A 21,804-nucleotide genomic window follows, 5' to 3' on the forward strand; every position below is an offset into this window, starting at 1 on the left:
CTGTAGCAAAGTTTCAAATATGGCGTAGGAGGCGGGAAAGCGAGAGCCCGCCGAGCACTGACGACTATGTGCCGATGCAGTCGAGAATTCCGCGTCGACCCTGTCACATTTTCAGGTGCAGAGTATAGGCAATCAAGCTTTCAGCACATGCTGTACCACTATGATAAAGATTCATTTATGGCATGCGGGAACGCTGCCACAGTTGCGACGTGACAGTCGGGTTCGTATTGCTTGGGGTTCGATGATAGCTTGGACGACACCGGCTTAGGAAAGCACACCAGCCGGGAAAATGCAGCACCCGGGAAGGGATGTAACAGCTGGATTCTACTTTTGCTGAAAACACAGCAGTTATTATCGATGCCTGTGCATGGATTTATATATAATGCAAGCAGCACGAATTTAGTTCATGCTGAGATGAGAGGCCGGTGTGTTTTGCATTGATCGCAGAACCGCGGTTTCCGAGTTGTAATAGGGCCGGACATGGTCGTTCATCAGGCATGAAGCTAGCCGCATGTGACACATGTGGCTCTACCAAATCTGCCAGCGGCGTTGAGCGAATAACAGTCACGTGTATGGTTCTGGCAGATGGTAGCTGGCAGCTGATAGAACCAGGCACTGCTTGATAACAGATTTGTTTGGCGTAACGTGACCATTCATCATGGGCGATTTGGCAATGTGCACCTCTGGCATCTCATCTCAGAAAGGAGGGTGAGAAGTATCGAACCTTGCGATACCCTTGCATTTGAAGTTAGACATGCTGCCCTCTTAGGTAAATTTGTCGAAATGGGTTTATGCTACAATTCTGCTTGGTCAAGTCAATTGGGGACATCAATTTCTTTTTATTTTCGTTTTTTGGTGCAGTGGGCAGTCGAATGCACTTTTATCGCATGCCTTGTATGCCACCGCTGCCAATGATGCTCAGTTCTCGCGCACCATTTGTTCCTTTCAGATAATTGCCGCAACTGCAATCGCCTACTTTTTTGAATTTGAAGAGAAGTACGGAGTACGAGTTATAGGATATGTACCGACGGGGTAAGCACTTTATATTTCTCGTTACAATCTACCCATTTAGCTCCTCTATTAGGCCGGTTCGTGGTAGTTGGCTCTCAGACTTCTTCATTTTTCATGGTTGAACACTGAAAGTTCTAAATCTCATTAATGCTGAGGTTTTCGCGCCGGTGTTGTTTTCAGCAGGGCGAAGGTTAAGCAGGTAGAATGCTATGCATTAATTTTGTGCATGGTGTTTGACATAAAACAGTGTGGACGAGGGCTGGACTTCTCTTGTGCATTATGCCTCATTTTCATGAGCATAAGTAATCGGATGCTTAAATGTACCCGCAAGCTACCTATAACGACTGTCTTTAGTCAGGAATTCCAACAACATCCACCCATTCGTACCTAGTTCTTGAAGGAGAGGCATAACACCGACCAATAACACCGACTTGTGCGCGGGAGCTTTATTCACAAACGAAATGTCAGTACTTCCATTTTCTAGGTCGGTGTTTTGCCTCTCCTTCAAGTACATCGCGAATGCACGGGGCTTCCGTAAAACCCTTGACTTGCACCTAGTTCTTAATCTGCAAACATTAGGAGTGCATTTGGAATGGCAACATGTGTTCCAGGCCATTTAGCCGCAGATGCTGCTTGGCATAACGCGGAATTATTTTCTTCTTCCTGCTCTCGTTTCTCTTGCAGGTTCCCTACGCCAACGGTGCCTCGTGCTGACCTCATAGCCAAGCTCGTTTTGAGCGGTTTCGTCATCGCCATCGTTTCATTCACCATAGCGCTCTCCATGGCTAAACTTTTCGCCAAGAGGCACCACTACCAAATAGACCCTAACCAGGTCAGTCTTCGCACATTTCCTCGTGGAGTTCTTGCGAATAGCTTCTCAGTCTACAACCACTGATCATAAATTCTCAAGAGTATTTTAAAGCCACGGTGCACTCTGCTGCGTCCAGATTTCCTTTTGATTTATTGACAGTGCGATATTTGTCCCGTGTGGGACACAGCCATCTTCCGTTGCCGTATGACACACTGTCATACTAAGGTGCTTTGTTTTACTTATTTTGTCTTATTTTCTACCATGAAGCACCAGTTACCAGAGGCTAACAGCTTACTTACTGCAAATTGTACTGCGTAAAACGTGCGCTTGTACAACCGTGCTATCTTCGCTATCAAGAAAAAAGGAACCACATCAATCCGTGTAATGTACCCTGGTTCCCACAATAAATGTTTTACCACCACCACCATGTAAACCATTTGACAGATAAGTTGACCGGTTTTGAGAACAGGTTCATTTGCGGCTCCGCGCAACAGTTTCTTGCATTACCGGCTGCACTTCGCAATCGGACGAAATCACAGTGCAAAGTGTAGTATTTATGCAAACTGCCAATTCGGCGAGTTGAGACAACCGATATACTCTCAGTAAATTCGTGGCCGGAGCATCATTAGGGAACTTCGTCGCCGGAGCAAAATAAGTCTTCGCTATCGTCATAAATTCCATCGCATATTCCATATCCACTATCGCATCAGTACCATTGCTAACTAATTACTGCACATGCGATCATACCGCTACTATTTTTCCATCATTTCATGGTAGGAGCTAAATGCATTGGGCGCTGCGAATGTGGTCACTTCATTCCTGGGCTGCTACCCTTGTGCCGTGTCCTTGTCAAGAAGTTCCGTGCAAGAGAAAGCCGGCGGTCAAACACAGGTGAGTCCCAGTGCAGGAAATGTAAGAAACCTATGAATAATTAGGACTAAGCAGAAAAGCATTATAGAATATGTGAAAAATATGAAAAATGTTTTTTGCCTTGTTGGAGTAAGAGATTCTTATGTAGTAATATAACTTTTTTTAATATCAGTGTAGTACTTTTCTACAGCGTGCAGAACAGAAAGAGACAGCACGATACTGCAGAAAATTCTGTTCTTACTGCGTTAATGTGACAATGTCTGCTTTTACATTATGTACACGACCAAAATATTTCGAAATACCTGGCATGATGACAAAGTTTACTCTTGCCGTTTTCTGACCACGGAGAGTGGAGACATGATAAACATATGTGCGCAACACCCCCCCTTGCAGCATCCTGTCGCCAGAATGGTTCCGTAACATGAACCCAAGCGTGCATCTCGAGCGTACCACACATTTGTATAACATGTCACTGACCAGACGTCGACTAAAGTTTCCTGTCAGTACATCGTTATCCAACAATGCTTATCTCTAACAAAGTAGTATACATATGTATAGGTCCCTGTTACATTACCAATCGGAAAGCATGTTGCAACAATGTGTTCAAAGTCAACTTTACTGAAGTAATATGATTACTTTCAACACCACAGCCCCGGTTTCAACATTCATATATCATGTGGGAGGTGTGAGGTGTGAGGCTTGAATACCTGTGCCAAAGTTCACACTCGAACTTCGAAGGTCACTAGCTCTTGACACCTCTTGGGTAAAGTGTTCGTAGAAATTTGTTTTTTACATCTCATCGAGCATGCTAAAGCATGTCAGTTATGATATATTTTGGCAGAGCTGCACTTCAGCCATTAAAGGGCCCATGACAAGCTATTTGCTAAAATTACAAAACGCACACAAGCAATGCGTGTCCCATCAATCGCCACCGCAACGCAAAAACTTTCAAGTCGCTTCGGGGTCCCGTTGCGCCCGCTTATATCGGGGTCGTCCAATGAAACTTGCAAGGGTGGAAGAACGGGCTAGTTGGTAAATCATCTTGGAAATCAAACTAGCGCACTTCAAAACAGACACAGGAAGAGAGCGACAACACAGCGCTGTGTTGTCGTTCTCTTCCTGTGTCTTTGTTTTGAAGTGCGCTAGTTTGACGCCCAATGAGCGGGCGCGCTTACCGAGCCCATGCGACGTCACATTGGAGGTTTGCGTGCTGCGCGCGCGGGGATGCGTCGCCCTAGTCGCTCGCGATCGATCATCACAAGCGGTTTTTAAAAATTATTTGAGAATTATAGGCTCCACTCAAAGATTTCAAATTTGACTCGCATACTCATAGGGACCACCTTTATGGATTTCTTGAATTAGAATAGTACCGCAAGTAGCATTACAGGGGCCCTTCGTAATTATCATCATCGCCATCATCTACGGCTACAGCAACACTAGTAGCGTCTGCCAGCCTCATTCTTCTACGTACCTTCTCAATGCCAAAGAAACGCTCCATGCATCGCAGTGTAGCCTTTTGTAATAAATTGAACATCACACTTAAATCGTACTTGGTAAACCGAGACCGGTTAGTTCGGTTCGCTCGTTGCCTTACTTTAAATGTGAACTTTCTTTGTTTTCTCAGGTATCAGCACTGATAGCATCGGGAATCCTGATCGTGGTCATGGTGGCAGCGGGACCGCTCTTCAAAACTTTGCCAAAGGTAAGCTCGCAAGTGTGCGCTATCACAAACAAAATACTGCTCTATATTGGCGTCGAAATTAGTGCGTATCCTAATTCAGTTAAGTGAAATGTCCGCGTAGCAAACATTTACATTTATATTTTTTACATCTGAGCAGCATACTCACTCATCTAACGCAGTATAGCGTCTGATCAACCGAAATTCTTACTTTTGCTCCATAACATTGCACATATGGGTATTCAGAACAAAGCACATAACTGGCCTAAACTAAGGCATTGTTTGCACATTTTGACAGCAGTGATTTCCCAATTACAACAAGCGGGAGTTATCACTAGAAGACAGCTTTCAGCTTCCTTGTTACTACGTGCTTGCCAATAAGTCGTCTTTCATTTCAACCAGTACTTCCTCTTCAGACTTGTTCTTTTTCAAGTATAAAATTCTTTTGGCTCTTATTTTCACAAGGCAGAACAGTATCTAAAAACCGAACCCGAGGCCGAAAACTTAAATATTAATCGTCTGAAAGGATCTGGAACAAAATCTGGCCATGGTATCGTTCAAAAGCTCCGTGTTGAATTCGAACCGGTGGCTGGGAAAGCAGGGCATCTTTGTTTCTCGGTGTTTTATGGAACACCAGACCATCACTGCGGCTACTCGCGCTACGTATACGGAATCCATCTCTTGTTCTGCTCATCCCTCAACTGCACATTTTCAGTGCCAGCAGCACTGTTGCTGCCAATGGTGTGGATGAGCACATAGATAAAAAGGCTCAGCTAGATCATTAGCGGTAGCTTAAGCATCTTGTACACTAAAGTGGTAAGCTTCCCAAAGAAACCAAACGCGTCGTTATGGGTAGTCACATTGTGGAAACAATTGTTAAACTTCGCCTGTTTGTGCACTGCACGGCAGCCGAAGACATTGGCTTTCCGGAAACGAAATCGGTAGCAACTGCCGCTTCTAGGTGGTCATTTAGGCCGCGTCGCTGAGATGGAAGATAGATTCCAAGAATTTGTTTTAATGGATTCACGGGAAAGGAAAAGCGCAGTATCGGTCACACTTGTTTCTGTGGACACCTGAACCACGCCGTAAGCGAAGGGACTGATTGATTTATAGGAAGGGAAAGGTGCGATAAATGTCTCACTTGTTTTCTGTGGACCTCACAACCGTGCCACGGAAGGGAGGAAGATGAAAGTGAAAGTGGAAAGAGAGAAAGAGGAGCCGCAATGGAGGGCTTCGGGGAAATTTCGACCACCTGGGGATCCTTAACGTTCGCTAACATCGCACAGCACTCGGACGCCGCTTCGTTTCGCCTCCATCGAGTAAGGTGGAGTGATGATTCCAAGAAGAAAGGATTGGTTTCGGTGTTGGGGTTTAACATTCCAAAGCGACGTCGGCTATGATTGATGCTGTAGCGGAGGACTTCGGAAACTCTTACCGCATGATATTCTTTGTTAACTGATATCGCACAGTGCACGAGCGCCTTGCCTTTGACCTTCATCCAATACCGGCCGTCGCGCCCAGGGTTTCATCCGCGTCCTTGAGCTCTCAGCCGACCACTGCAACCACTGAGCAATGGCACCAGGGCAACTTTTAATTGCCTTCAAACCTTTTCATTTTACCAACACCCAAAGCACATTGCTAACGTATGCCAAGTTGCATGAATCATTGTCATTACTTGCCAGGTTTTGAACGCAGTCATTATTGGGAGGCGGAGTATGATAAACTTTATTTTCGTCGACAAATGAGGCTTTCTGGGATGGAGCAATATCTACATAAATTGGTTTATAGGAAAGAAAGGTGCAGTGGTTGTCAAATTTCTCGGCGGACACTTCAACTATGCCCTAACCCAAGCAAAAATCGTTTCGAACACTTGGGAATCTTTCATGCATTCACATCATCAGAGGGTGGTGAAGGGTGGCAGTTCCTAGCGCTACGGGGCTGGGACAGCAGGTCAACGCCGCTTGTGGCGGGGGCTAGCCAGCCACCGAATTTTATCTGTTGTAGGCCGTAATTGCACCCGCCACTGCTTCGGTGTTGGACGATGGCTGTTGTTGTGGCGCGCGTCTTTGTCTCCCTGTTCTTTTTTCCGTTCTTCTCTATTTTCTCTTCTGTCCGCACGAGGCAGCGGAGGTGGCTTAGCTACAGCATGGCCTCCGAGATCACCTCCGCGCGCACGCTTGCCCGGGGTTGTTGTTGTTGTGGCTGTAGGAAGAAAGAAACGAAAACGCACGGGCCTGCTGCTGGCTGTGTAGCTGAGCCACCTCCGCTGCCTCGTGCGGACAGAAGAGAAAATAGACAAGAAAGAAAAGGGGGTGATCTCGGAGGTTATGGCTTCAGAGCCAGTAGCAGGCTCGTGCATTTTCTTTTCCTTCTTCCTACAGCCACAACAACAACATTAACATCACAAAACACATGGTCTTATTTCCGTTTTATTTCCATCTAAACTCGGCCGCAGTGGTCGGGTTCTAGCACGGATAATTCATTCAGTAGCTGGGCATCCTATTCTGATCCCTATTGCGGGCACCTCCTTCAATTTCACATGCTTAAAGTCACGCCCTCGCCATGGTGGCGCAGTGGTTAAGTCGCCCGACTACTCTGCCAGGTTCGAACCACAGCCGGGTTCGAACACGACCACCGGCTGTGTTTCAGTGGAGGAAAAACGGAGAGGCGTCCGTGTGCTGTTCGAAGGCAGTGCATCTCAAGGATCTCCTAGTGGTCGAAATTATTCCACAGCCCTCCACTATGGCACCTTTAATCTTTACTCTTTCTGCCCCGCCGGGGTGACGCAGTGGTTATGGCGCTCGACTACTGTTGCCAAGGATGCGGGATCGAATTCCGGCCTCGGCGGCCGCTTTTCCATGGCGGCGAAAAGCAATGTGCCCGTGTGCTTTGCGATGTGAGCGCACGTGAAAGAACCCCAGGTAGTCGTAATTTCCGGAGTCCTCCACTACTGCGTCTCTCATAGCCTTAGTCGCTTTGGCACGTTAAGCCACATACACCTAACCAAACCTTTCTATCCCGCCTTCTTCCTTAGGCGCGATACAGGGGTCTTCAGAGAAATGGGACATACAGCGCCTTTGTTTTTGTATAAAACAATTTGAAACTCAATTTACAAAGTGCTTAGCCCCGCCGCGGTAGTTCAGTGGTTAAGACGTCCGACTACGTAAACTCATGTTCCCATGTTCGAGCCGGACCGCAGGCGGCCCCATCGAAACGGAAAGGCGTCCCTGTGCTCTGCAATATCAGTACTGTTGTGACTGTAAAAAGAAAAAGAAAATGCACGGGCCTGCTACTGGCTCTGCAGCTGAGCCATCTCCGCTGCCTCGTGATTTATTTATAGGAAGGGAAAATCGCGGTAACGGTCTCACTTGTTTTCTGTGGGCACCTCTACCGCGCCGTAAGGGAAGGGATGAAGGTAGGAGTAAAAGTGGAAAGAGAGAAAGAGGAGCCGTAGTGGAGGGCAGTAATTTCGACCACCTCGGGATCTTTAACGTGCGCTGACTTTGCACAGCACACGGACGCCTCTTCGTTTCGCCTCCATCGAAACGCAGCCATCGAGGTCTGGTTCGAACCCGGGTACTCCGGTACAGTAGTCGGGCGTCTTACCACTGCACCACCCCGGCGGGGCCGCTGCCTCGTGCTGACAGAGGAGAGTATAGAAAAGAGGGAGAGAAAGACGTGCATCGCAACAGCTGTCGTCCGTCACCGCTTTTGCAATGACGGCCTGCAACAGGCACAACCGCCGGTGGCAGGCGAGCAACCGCTCCAAACAACGGGGCATACCATTCTCAACCCCATGGGGCCAGGAGCAACCACCCTCCTCGATTTCAAGGCGCGATAAATGTCACTATGTCGCCGACATTTCTCCGAAGCTATTGAAATTGCTCCCATATTTCTTTCGTAGCGAGAGCTACATTGGTCACAGTTTTGCTGTTTCGCGTGCCTCCAACAGGTGCAGTTCTGCGCATGCGCGAGGAGCGAAGTGACGTCACAACGCGCAGCTGGCGCGCGCCTTGCCGCTCGCCTCGCCACCTCCACAACTGTTTTGCTTCGCCAGCGGTGCGCACGCGCATACGCGAGGAGCCTAGTGACGTCACTACGCGCGCTGCCGCCTCGCCTGCCGTGCGCAGGCATGGCGCGCGCTACTGCGCATGCACAAGGAGGCTACTTCACCTTATAAATTAATTGTGATAGAGCCGCGGGGTATAACTGCTTGCCATGGAAAAGAGTCGGACCGCTGCCGAGGGGAACAGAGAATGGAGAATCTCAACTCGTCTGACCCCGAGGTTGCGGTCTGGCGGCTGGCCGTGCAAGGCAAAGCGATAGACGGAGACGTCGGACGGGAGGAGGAACCAAAGCTAAGCGACAAGCTGTAACCAAGTTAAACATGCAACCTCTTGCTACGTGTATCCTGGAATAGTTGAGCTAAGCCACTGCCATTTTTAGAGCGCAGCTCCTTGGCGCCCGTTCCGTGTCAAGTTCTCGCTCGGCTTCCGATCCGACCAAAGCAGATCGGTGATAGGCGGCCGTTGGTCGTGCCGTCGTTGCCGGTGTAATGCGACAGATCAGTGCTTCGATTAAATAAGGATCCTAATGACCTATTCGTGCAGCCCAGTGACTGTGACCGTACTTTATGCTGAAGAAAATTAGATGCATTACTCTATATCGCTTTTGTGCGCTAACATCATCATCATGCACTTCTGCATGAGGAACAACCACTGTGTCAATCGTCCACAAAAAAAAAAAAAACAAAAAAGAGACGTATCCTTTTCTATTGCAATCTCTTTTGCAGACAGCACTCCGCCGCGCGTACTCTTCGATGTCACACGAGCATTTCAAATGGCGGTCGCTCACTAAAACTTTGCGAGTTATTATTATTTGCGAGTATTATCCACAGAAGAATAAGACGGCAATACATCGAAAGACCCTGTCATCGCCCTTTTAAGGGAGCAATAGCTCATCTCTAACATCATGTGCCTCCACACGCTGTGTACGGTCTCATTCATTTTTTTCACCCTGCCAAGTGCCACATGCCTGCGCATCATATCTTTTTTTAGTTTTCATATTAGAACTCGATTAAGTACAGAATTTAGTCCTTGTTTTTAGCGACTCAGCCATGCTTTCTGAGGCGTTGTCTTTTTCGTGAATGTAAGCTAACTGCATGTTTAGAGTGTGTTCACGCATTGAACAAAGCATTGACGGCTCTTAGGCGGCCGGGTAAAGCCTCATTTTTTGTGCTTTGCTTTCGTTCGGTGTACTAGTTCTCGATTTCGCACGCCACGCGTGCAAGCGCTGATCGATCTGCAGCAGGAGTCGAAAATACATGGAACACAACTGTGGCCACGCTTTTCAGATTTACCGGCAGCTCGCCAGTCAGTCAAAGCAACAAAAAAAAACATACACAGGCTGTTGCTAAATTATTCTTTGCCGCATAGTTACAACGTTTTTAAAAGCATCTCGCGCAGTTTGGCCAACGGCTGACGTACGACGGACGCACGTAGGTGAAGGCGACTTGAACAGACGCCGAAATCCGTTGACAGCTGAAACCATTTTAGCACAAAATCCCTTTCGATATTCTGTATTGATGTTCAGCAGCCAATAATATTTTAGTATGAACACATTGCGGCAGAATATAAGGTGAAATGGTCTGGTGAGAGCCGGTGCCAGCGCCTTTACCAACGCCTTCTCCGGAGAGCGTCTGCTAGCCATGCACCGCGTAGGTGGAGCCACAGTCAAAATGTTAGAGGAGCGGCGGCGCAGGAGGAGGAGAGAGAAGATGGCTGTACATTTAGTTTATTGGAGATTGAGGTCATGTATATCTCAATCGCCAAGGAGAAATTCTGCCTTACAGACTACGTGCAGCACAAACACTGTATCAGCTCCGTCGAGTGGCATGACAACACTGTCGGCAGCAGCCTCCTCTGAGGCACGTGAACAGGTGCCCTTCCGACCTTGGAGTACCGCTGCAGGTCCGTCCCGTCAGTGCAGTGCGTGTTGTGTAGGATGTGCGGCAAGGAACGTGAAACGATGGCGCACATCGTGAACTGTGTACAAGGCCCCCAACGCCGCTGGAGGCCGCCATATTACCGCAGTTGCTGTGTTTTTGCCCGTGCTCGGCGCTTACCTTCGCCACCGCAGAAAGCAGTCTAAGTACAGTGGGAGCGACAAAGGGGCGTCTCTTAAGTGGGCGCTTGCAAGAGCACATGACCGTAACGCTACGTTTTGCCAGAACGGATGCCGGGACCTTTCGTTAAGTTTTCTGGGACTGGAAATTAAATATGACCGTTGCCGTCTTCAGAGCTCTTTAATCATACTAGCTGGGAAGCTCTGCTTGGAAGTGACTTGCTTCAGCGTTCATTTTTCGGGTTCTTATAAAGTGTGCTGTCATCTAGAAGCGGCCAATAAAACTTACTACGCCATCATTTCTTTCTGAAAATCATTTGTTTACTTTTGTTTTTCTTCTCATTTACCTCCACGACTCTTACACCTAAGAATTTCTATTTATTCACCTTTGGAGCTAATTTTATTTCCCAGGTGGTTGTGCATTTGTCAACAGCTTGAAAATTTACAACTTAGGCACAGTTTATTTTAATGGCCGCCGGGCGACGCCATTATCCGTATACGTCTGAATTTAGACCAATCAATACCGGCGTTTCTTGATACATGGGCCTTGTTGGAAGTTTCGCAACTGGTTATAATAAGGAGCTCCGGCCGCCGGGGCCACATTTCTAGCGCTGCAATAACAGTTTCGTCGTGCGCAGTTGCGGTGCCTCCGCGCGCGTCAAGACGTAACGCAAAGAGCGCGCGTAGATTAAAAGGATAAAAGGTGCATAATAGGGCCCCACAAATTTCATAGCTTCTGACCTGAAAAAAATTGAAATGTAGGTTGAAATTATAAACAAGTGAATTTTGATGCATCCTACATTTCTAATTGCAAAGTATTGAAGTGTTAATTTTAGTTTTTATTTCCTGCATGTTAGCAGAGCAATAGGACGCACTGCTCCAACTTGCGTGTGTTTGGCCATCTTATTTTTTTGCTTATTGCTTGAAGATACGATATGTCGGATACACTTATCAATCTGAGCTACGGTAGCTAATTTGTGGCTTTCTGTTGTGCGCTCTTTGTAGCTGCTGTGTGATGTGGCGCGTCTTTTTTCTTTTCAGTGCATATTGTCTGCAGTCATCATAGTAGCCCTCAAAGGAATGTTGTTCCAAGTGAAGGATTGTGTGAATACATGGAAAGTCTCAAGACTAGATGCAGTAAGCTATTTTTTGTGTTTTCGTCTTTTTCTGATGACTGGTATAGTTTGTTGGTTGGTTGGTTTGTGGGGTTTAACGTCCCAAATCAACTCAGCCTATGAGAGACGCCGTAGTGGAGGACTCCGGAAATTTAGACCACCTGGTGTTGTTTAACGTGCACTGACATCGCGCAGCATACGAGCGCCTTGCTTTTCGCCTCTATAGAAAAGCGACCGCCGAGGCCGGGATTCGATCCCGCATCCTTGTGGATCCCGCATCCCGCAAAGAGTTTTGTGTTTTGAAACGTGTGATGCCGTAGTTCATTTATGACGTGCTAATCTTCGACGCGCTTTCAGTTTAGCTCTAAAAACAGCTTCAAAGGATGAGTGTATTGTGGACGCACTGCACATACTGCTCACTCCCGCAGTCCACTTCCCGCAGTTATCAGCTGACTTTGAATGTACGACACTGACTCCTATACAAACACTGGCACAATGAGTGGATTCAACTCGAACAAGATCCTCCCATTTCAAGGGAAACATTTTAGAGCTCCTGGAGGTTATCGTAAAATTACCAGCGTAAAGGTGCATCTACACAAACAATAATTCTAGCAAATAATTCATTAACATCCCTTGGTAGTAAAGTTCGCAGAAGACGTAAATGGTAAGTTATTTGTTCTTATATGAGAGCTATAGCTCTCACCAGGAGAGGCTGTTCATGACTTTGCACTCATTGACGTTTAAAAGAAAAAAAATGACCGGTCGGTTGCCGAATCGAAAAACTTGCCCAGGAGTCGCTGGCCGGCCATGCCCTTCTGCGAGCACTAGCGCCCTGCACAGTGTGTAGAGTGCTGTATAGCAGCACATAGCTGATTAGCGCCGCTAATTAGTGGTAATAATTACGTCACCTCTACCACCATCACGTAAGACTCGAGATGAACTTCTGTTCTCCGATATATTTGTGGTGCTGTTATATGCTGGGAATGCACTGCCATCGGCGTGAAAAGCATGTATGCTGAATTCGTTAATCGAGGACTGCTCGTAGACTGCGAATTTTTCAGGGTCCTCCAAGAGGGCTAGAAGGAGAAACTGCTTTGTGATTTCTTTAGGTGTTTCATATATTCGATTTCAGATGTCCGTGATAGTCAGCTCTCACCCACCCATTTGCATTTTTGTGGAACAAATTGCAAAGCAAGGCGCTTTTTTGCAATCGGATGATTTTGCAATTAAGGCTGAAGAAGGTGGTTATAGCAAAAACCTGGCGAAACACTTACGCAGTATTCCGCAAGACCATGACACTAAGACAGTAGATACGACAGGGCAAGCTTACCACAACTGGACATGCGCTCGTCCTGTCGTGTCTACTGTCTTCATGTTGTCTTTTTTGCACATAGCCTATTATGGTAACTACAAAATACACGGCATTCATTACTCTTTTTCGAGACTCTACTCATCGGCAATTTTAACAGTAATAATTTGCACATATATCCGGGTATTGCAATTTAATCCTGATGGTATGGCGCTGCTTCGTATGCACACCTTCCATCGTGATCTTGTTTTTGGAAACGTAGCCATTCGAACCAGTTTGACTTCCCAAGAGCACCTTTCATGCCTCTGCTACCATACGCCACGCATTCCTGACTAGCATATCTGTGCTAATTAATTTAAATGCGTGCAATTATTTGTAATACAAAACGCTCGCAACTTCACGTTACACATTCGTACGGGCGATTTTTACTGACATTTGGCAAAAATCTCCGCGTTGCAAAGATTATCAGCAGTGAATGCTTAATTGGCTAAGAGGCTGCATCTAATTTATTTTTCTTTTCATTTCAAGCTTACCTGGATTATTACATTCACGTCCGTCGTCATATTGGACATCGACATCGGTATTGCTGCTGGCATTGGCTTCTCGGTCGTGACCGTTATCTTACGAACGCTGGTGTAAGTTTCTTGCCAGTTGTGATGCTCGCTTGTGATTGCTTTATTCATTGTTTTGAGTTTGCCAAGCTTGCAGTATGACATAAACTTGCATGCACCTTTTTGGCTCTTGCTCTTAACCGTGATGGTTGCATGAAAGCTTGTTCACCCAGTGGTGCGCTTTCTTTGAGGTAGAAGGTTGTTTTTTGTCATAAATTACTGAGGCCTTTAATTACTGAGGCCACAAGCCGCAGACCTCAACAGTCCAGGCACTTCATGCTTGACAACTTTTCCACTCTGGCATATCAAGGAACAAAGGGATCAGCCTGAACTTTTCTACGTTTATTTTTATGCACACACAGCGTAAATCGATTTTACTAGCGCAATGGCCGGCCCTGTATTTGCTCTGGCCATCTGCCAGATTACTATCGTCGGCCTCTCGTCAGACATGACTTTCCTGCATCTTCTTTCCAGGCCTTATGTATCCTTCCTTGGAGTCGTTCCTGACACGGACATCTACCTGGATGTGAAACGATATAAAAAGGTAAGCTACGCTGCAATATATCCGCCGCCTGAAAGAAGAGGTCTTTAGTGCACAGGCTAAATGTTGTTGAGGTGTCTTATGGCAATTTGGGAAAGCAAAAGGAAGATGTGAGAAGTGCGACCGATGGTGCTTGACTTTACCGATAGGCTGTCGATAATAGGTTTAGCATAGTTCTGCCACCGCGCGTCCTACTGCGCAGGCCCGGATCGCCTTGAGGGTGCTAGATGGCGCCAGTTGCCGGAAGTCGGCACATTGACCTGCCGGGTCGGTACCAATCAGCGCATACGCACTCGGCCGCGCGCGCTACCGCCAGAACTCTCGGATGTCTGACGGTAGAGGCGAGGTCACCGTGCCTGCTTTAAAAGCGCTTCAGTAATTCCTCGAGATGAAATTTAATGCCTGCATGTATAAACGGCGGTGTTTATTCAGTACCTAAATTGTAGTAGTTTAGGTTTGGAAACATTTTGTCTAGTGTGCCTATGTTGAAGATCGTAAATAATCGCAGCAGTGCACTATCAGTTATCATAGGTTAGAGTCCCGAAATGTTCAACTTTTCATGACCTTTGTATGTGCCCACGTGACTAGTTGAGAGCAGTCAGGTTTTTATCATGTCACTTTTATTTAAATGCTTACTAAAACTGATGGAAAAAATTGAATCGCCTCTCCGTGGCCCTGTTTTTGCAAGTGAACGAATCGACTGTAGACCTATATAGTGAGTATTAATAATGTCGCATAATTGTTGAAACCTCAGCTTATTTGGCAGAGCTCTGAAAGGAATAATATGCTCCACACAACAACAAGCTACATGGTTTCATGCAACTGAGGTATAGCATTTCTTTTGCAAGCTGTGGTTCATCACAAGGAACTCTCTGTATAGCAGACTCGTTCCTTAAACTCCAGAGTCACTCTGATTAGAGCCTTCGTCCGTGTGGTACCGCAAGCATTGAACAAATGCCGAACAAGGGTATTATGCCTGGAAGATGCAGGAAGTCATAGTTTAATTAAGTGGAGCTTGAAATCAAACGAGAACTGCCTGCCGCAGCAACTTGTGTGCATCCTTGCCTGCTGACATAAGAAACGTAAGGCAGAATTCTACAAAGCAGTATTACATATTGCGTTTTCATCTCCTCAGGCTCAGGAAATCCCACGTGTCAAGATCTTCCACTTCAGTTCGGCTTTGTACTTCGCCAACAGGGACGTGTTCAAGAACAGTCTCATGGAAGCCATCATCGGCAACAGCGAGTATGCATACAAGAGTTCTTGCTCAGCGTTTAACACATGTGGCAGCTGGTTGTTATTGACGAAATTACAAATTCAAAATGGATAAAGTTGTCCCGGAAACATTAAAGTGAAAGTAAACATCGTGGCTTTTGGAGGTTTATGTAAATATACTCGTGTAATGTTTGATCCGGTTCGGAACTTGATTTCCCATGCGATACACACATTACAACTATGTCAAAATTCGTAGTGGCTTCTTTATTTCTCTTTGTGCAAAGTATTTTCTTTCCGTATTTTGACCTACTATTATACCAAGCAGATACATTGAAAAAATGTGTGTGAAATTACAGGTATTTTAAAAGAAAATTTGTGTACCACTACAGAGAATATGTTTTACTCCAGTGACCGAAATACTCTCACGAAATAGCAATAATTTTTGGTTTTCCAGCAGGAACCTTGATTGGAAGTCAAACAATTCAATATATTTTTGCCGTCTGTTCTATTTTTTACCGCAAACTGGTTTTTACTTGAATAGTAGGCAAATTCTGAACAGAAAGCGAAATGGTATGACCACCCTGAAGACGGTGTCCGACGATCGGCTGCGTAACAATTTTGATTTGAAAGAAGATAAGTAGTGGCGCCATATTAAGGTCAGTTGTTGGTTGGCTCCCTGCTGCAGTGGTATCCGTTACGAATTTTTCCATTTGTTTCTTTTCGGCGGCTATAAGACGGCTGTTGCTAGGCCAACCTTATCGGTGCCATCGAGTATTTCCAGCGCCGAGAGATATTCGTGGCATGTAGTTGGCAAGGCTATCGCCTTGAAATAGTGTTCATTGAAGAAACTGGCGCTTAACGCAATTGTAGTGTTGTTACAGGCGAAAAACGTGAAATGAAAAACGAGTAAAAAGAAGATATACTTGCATCATCCTTCTCACTGCGACAGAAAAAGAAGAGAGATAAAAAAAAAACGCCATATAACAAAATTTTTGTCAGTTTACAAACATTTTCTATCATTTGTAAACAGAAAAAAACTAAAATCATAGAAAAATTGAAAAACAGAAAACATAGCTGAACAGAATTTTATAAAATTTTAAAGTGTATAGGCTTCAGAGTGAACAGTCAGTAAAACCTTTAAAAAATGTGGCCTCATTGCACCTATTAATGCAAGGGCACTTTCAGAAGTGGATGTCTTCGTACATAAGGCAGTGTAAAATTATTCCATTCTAGCGACATCGGCTGTGCATGCTGCTTACATAAATGCACGTTCTCGCAAAAGCATGCAGCACCTTATTGTGACGCCTCCTCACCCCACCTGCGTCTCTGCAGTGAGACACGAAGTCTTCTCGAAGACCAAGGAAAATACAACGCTGCCGATGAAGGCTCCGTCGGGGCTGTCATCTTGGATTGCTCAGCATGCGTCTACATCGACTCTTCGGGCATCGAAACACTCAAAGAGGTGAGCTTAGTTTGAAAGCCCTTATCACAATGTGACCGTAAAATTCGTGAATTCCAACTTCCATCTTTGGATGCTGTTCCCAGCATGACGCACGCGAACACTTGCACACTCACACTATACGAAAAACATTGCTTCATACCATGCGTAATAGGTTCGCAAGAGTCCCTAGTGGTCGCATAGTGCTGAAATTGCCCTAGCGCGGCTTCATTGTCTCCGTTTTTACCAGACTCACGTAGTCTCTTGCAGTTACAACCGAGGCGCAGTATCTGTCGCACTTCTCGGCGGACACCTGACCCGTGCAATAAGAGAAGGGAAGAAGGTGGGAGAGAGAGACATACCGTGGTGGAGGGTTATGGAGCTATTTTGACTACCTGTGGATCTTTAACGTGCACTGATGTCGCACAGCATTCAGAAGCCATCGCGTTTAGCTCCCGTCGAAACGCTGCCGCCGCGATTGGGTTCGAACCCGGGAACTCCAATTCACTAGCCGATCGGCTTAACCACTGAGCCACCGCGACGATTAGGGCGAGTTTGGACTTCACTTATGTTGTGCGAAAGGCACCGAGGTGGTATTTATGAAATAAGTGCTAAAAAATTAAATGCGAGGGGCGGTTCATTTCATGGGTGAAGCTGCGGTTGTAGCCTTGAGTATATACTAACTAAATTGTGCTGTTTATTGTTGTTGCAGATTTTGAAAGAGCTACGGGATTCCCAAGTAGTCGTCTACTTCGCCTGTTGTTCTGGTGAGACTCAACACTTTTATCTTTTCATTGCTCCATTAATCGAATATTATGGTGTTATGACCGCATACTTCCATTATTTAGTTTTATTATTAAGTCCATTATAGCTTTGTTTGCAACACTTAGCTGTTTTCGATGCTTGTGCGTTGCACATTCGTCTCTGAGACACAACTTCATCGCCACGTGGTGCTGTCAGCTATTCCAGTAAAATGCGTTGCGGGGCTAGTTGGTTCATGCTCGTAAACTTATGTAAAGCGCAACAGAGGCACCACGATCAGACAGGAGAGACAGGACAGGGCGCTTCCAGATCTTGTCTGATTGCGGCGTATCTGTAGCGCTTTACAAAAGTTTACTTGCTGTCAGCTTTCTTTAGGAACGTGGATTGCATAGCCGAATTGCTCCAAACTTCAAGAGAAAATGCTTGCTCGTTCAGACTCTACAAATAACGATATATGCTGCGGGTTTCGCAACGCGTTTGTTTCTGGGCAAGTTGGTTCTTTTTTTTTTTTTTTTCAAAATGGAATCGTTTTTAGCGCAACACATCAGGGCGTCAAGACAGTGCCCCTGTCGTCCTCCTTACATGTTGCGCTGAAAAGGACTCGATTCTACGGGCTTCAGTTTGACAGTGTAGTCTATCTTCGCTGTATTATAATAAATATAATATTCAACATGTACTAAGAGCTAAGTTTCAAACCCAGAATAGGACCGCAGATATGAAACAGCTAGTTGCGAGAGGTACAGAGCAGGCTGTTAAAGCAGATAACGTTCCCTGACTAGGTGTGGGCAACCGTGGGGCGGCAGGGCCGCAGCCTTCTTCAGAGTAATCAGAGGGGAGATCGAAGGACCTGAATGATTGAGGCGCTGCTAGTGTCGACACTTTGTAACACGGTGACGGCAGCATAGTTTTATTGAAAACCGCGGCAGCTTTTTCTCCTATGTGCATGATTTTTATGCCCAATTTCCTCCCTGCCTCTTGCAGTGCCTACCTATAAGGTTCTGCTACGCTCGGATATCCTGGAAATGTTCACAACGCCCATCGTGTTCCCAACCATCCACGATGCAGTCCTCCATTTGCCACCCTCCTTGAGGTCGCCCATGCAACAGTGATCGTCGTCAGTGCTCCCATGACAGGGTGAAGCCCAAGTCCGTCGTCGGACGGCCAACGAACCACACAAGACAGGCATAACCATCCTGTGATTGCCGCCGACAAAGACTTGTGGAGAGGATGGTGAGAAATGTGCCATAAGAAGGATATTGGCCAGAAGATATGATTGCTGACTACGCCATCATCCAGCGATGTGTCAGCGGGACGAAGCTGTGAAGGAGTGCCTTTCATTCCCAAAGTTCTGGCTCCTTGGTGTCTTCGAGGTGTCTTTCTCAGTGTGCAACGGTGCGCCAACAGAAAATTCATCCCCCAACTTTGTTTTCAAGGCGGATTTCGGACTTTTTGTCCGCCTTGTTCTAGTTCCTTTTCCTTCTGGCTTGGCCTACTTGGAAATCTGACACGGACCACCTGCGAGCCCAAAGTCGCTGTGTCGATACAGGACGCGTTGTAGTGTCATGCTCAGTAACAGCTTGTCTAGCTAGCTTAGAGTTAGTTTAGCGTCACTGGGCACTGTCAACGCACGATATAGCATGCTACAACAGCAAGCAACAAATGAAGTGTGCCCCTGACAATTGTATTTTTTTTTTCGCTATCATAAGTTAAGGACTGTACCTGGCACTGAAAATTCTAGTAATGTCGTTGCCGAACTTTTTTTTTTTTGTAGCTTTACCTGTTGCCGCGGCAAGAAATTCCATAGGATGAGCTCCCGCAGGATGGTCTGGTGCTTTGCCAAACAGGTTTCACGCGAGAGCTTTCAAGCTTGTGTCATCCTCGCTGTACGAGTTTTAGAATGCAGATGCCATCAAGGACCAGTCTAGGCATTCTGTGCGTAGTTTGGTGAGGACAGTTGGCCGACATTCTACAAATTCGACGCATAGAAGCAGCCCTACTGCCTGCTGATAGGTACATACCGGTGCTAGTGCAGTAAGCGCGTTTCTTTTATTTGGCAAACAGCAGGATTCCGAAAGGTGCGCATCATGAACCCAGAAATGACATCGGTTGAAAACGCGTAATAGACCCAGGTGCGCAATTGTGCACGGTAACGCTGTGATGTTCCGTAACAGGGCAGCTTAACTGCGTACCTCTCGACAAGCTGTGCTCAAAAGAATGTGATAAGCAGGTCAGGTGGGGTTGAGAAGAGTGAGCGTTTTTGTATAGGGAACCCTTCGAGTGGAAAGCAGAAATTGCTGCTCTGTGGAGAACTCTGCGATGAGGTTGGGTAGAAAGAGAGACGAATTTCGATGCTACTGCAGTCAGTATCTTAGCCATTGAGCGTTTGCGTAGAGCTCGTGAGGGATCTCTGCTGACGACGTACTACTTACGTGTGCGGCGAACAACGTCATTGGGACGTGGGAAAGCAGCTTTGTATCGTGCATTCTTGTCTGCGTGCATACACAGTGTTGCAGAGCCCTGCCGTGCACTTCTCTGTTGCAGTAATGGAAACGGAAGAGGACAGGATGTTTCCTCGAAAAGTTTCTTGCCATATAGGCGGACCAACCGCTCGTGAAAAAAGAAGCAGCTTTTCGGCATCCAAGAACGTTGTAGTTTTTAATTCTTTAACAAAATCAGGTACCGCATTTCACCAAAGAAGGTGACGCAATCCCCAGTGCTTTTGAGCGCGCTGGCGGAAACATTTTTGACAGATAGTGAGATGGAGCTACTGTTTGCATGGTGCTTTGTGTACGTTCGTGTTCTCGAAGCATGTGCAGCATGTGATTGCTATGTGCATCGGGACATTTGTGACCGTCTGTCGTGAAGATTTATCGTCACATCCTCTTCATTCTTTGTTCGTTCTCTTTTTAATTACCTCAGCCTAGGAGCGCCATTTTATATACTTTATGTTCGCGTAGCTCGTACATAAGCGGAAAATGTGAAACACTGCGGCTGTCGCAGATTGTTTTGCTTGCTGGCCGAGCTTGGTTTTTGTGCACTTCGTACGCTTTTTCAAACTTTATATATGCCCTATTAATGCTGAGATCGGGTGGCGCCCCTGAAAAGGCGGTTAACCAGCTGTCGTACTCCCGTAAAGCGTCCAATAACTTGTTTTCTGTAAGCAGTGATTAATTCACAAGCAGGGATACAGGTGACTGACGTCGCTCATTTTCCTGTGCTACGTTGCCTGTTCGCTTTCTCCTATGCTCTGAACTTTTATCGTGCGAACAATGTCATATCCCAGAGCGGTTGCCAAGTCGTTTTATTCTATAGATTAAGGGAACGGTTCTGGCGAGCTAGAAACAAGCGTCTACTATCGACATCAGCATGCACATCTCTGCTTTAGAAGTGAAGCTCCCGATTTTGGTGTTATTCTTTGCGCATGTATTGTTTGCCCATCCTCTTTGCTACCTGAAGCCACGAAGTGCCACTTCGGTCAGACCGAACCGCCAGAGATGCGTTTCTTTGAAACGCTCTGCTGAAGCTTGAAGGTGAGATTTAAGAGGCCCACATGAAATGTCGAGACCTATTTTTTAATTGTGTAAATATCCGCGTATTTTATGTGTTAATATTAGTATATAGGTTTATATTGCAATAATTTGTATATGCAAACTTGCGTGCTATAAAGAACTGTTGTTTCTCTTACTCCGTGCGCGGTTGTATCATTTGTCTTTCTGCAGCGGAGCTGTCGCAGTACGGCAAAGGAGAAAGTTCTACGTAGTGTGCCTTTTTGTCAGTTGTACGCTTTCAGAAATACCCTGACCGAAATTGGTTGGATTTTCGCTGCTCGTAATTTCAGTGCTTTCAGTGCTGAACCCTATGGCTGAGCAGATCTCGCTATTTGTCGCGTATTGCCATCGCTACTCTTGATAATTGGCCCGAGGAGTTACAGGAAAATTTCTAACAGCGCAGCGATGCTCCATTCCGACTTTCGTCCGCTGAAGTAATAAGGAAAATGGGACCTATGTGACTAACTTTAGCTCCCTCACGTTTGTAAAGTGACTTCAGAAACCACTTCAATCAACTAGTTTCCTTCGCTGTTGCAAAAGGAGGAGGCTACAAGGAGCGGCCATGGTCGTCGAAGCATTCAACGCCAATAGTGACCTGTGATGCGTTCTAGCATAGGTATCCGCGTTTACGGTCCGGCCTGCTTAGCCCCTTTCCTAGCAACCTCATTCTGGAGGGTCAAATCATCCCACAGGTCCGTCAGTCACAGCCTAAAATCCCTTATGACGAGCCAACAAATCACGCGAATGATCTGCCACACCACTCGCCACAGGA

General features: G+C 46.3%; 1 protein-coding gene across 5 annotated transcripts in view; it reads left to right on the top strand.

Moving 5' to 3' along the window:
* The window catches only part of LOC146209717 (prestin-like), a 235,849-nt gene extending 214,681 nt beyond the window's left edge, over positions 1-21,168 (top strand). For all 5 annotated transcript variants that reach the window (XM_084603110.1, XM_084603107.1, XM_084603122.1 and 2 more), the window contains exons 8-18: positions 950-1,032; positions 1,696-1,843; positions 2,600-2,713; positions 4,317-4,394; positions 11,535-11,630; positions 13,446-13,552; positions 14,003-14,072; positions 15,205-15,314; positions 16,617-16,746; positions 17,435-17,489; positions 18,466-21,168. In XM_084603110.1, coding sequence (XP_084459236.1) covers positions 950-1,032; positions 1,696-1,843; positions 2,600-2,713; positions 4,317-4,394; positions 11,535-11,630; positions 13,446-13,552; positions 14,003-14,072; positions 15,205-15,314; positions 16,617-16,746; positions 17,435-17,489; positions 18,466-18,593 — 1,119 coding nt within the window. In that variant the 3' untranslated portion in view covers positions 18,594-21,168. The remainder of the gene's footprint in view (positions 1-949; positions 1,033-1,695; positions 1,844-2,599; positions 2,714-4,316; positions 4,395-11,534; positions 11,631-13,445; positions 13,553-14,002; positions 14,073-15,204; positions 15,315-16,616; positions 16,747-17,434; positions 17,490-18,465) is intronic.
* The last annotated feature ends 636 nt before the right edge of the window (positions 21,169-21,804 follow it).

The sequence above is a fragment of the Amblyomma maculatum genome, chromosome 1, assembly GCF_055883805.1.
Source record: "Amblyomma maculatum isolate TAMU_Amacu chromosome 1, ASM5588380v1, whole genome shotgun sequence".
NCBI classification, from domain to species: Eukaryota; Metazoa; Arthropoda; class Arachnida; order Ixodida; family Ixodidae; genus Amblyomma; species Amblyomma maculatum.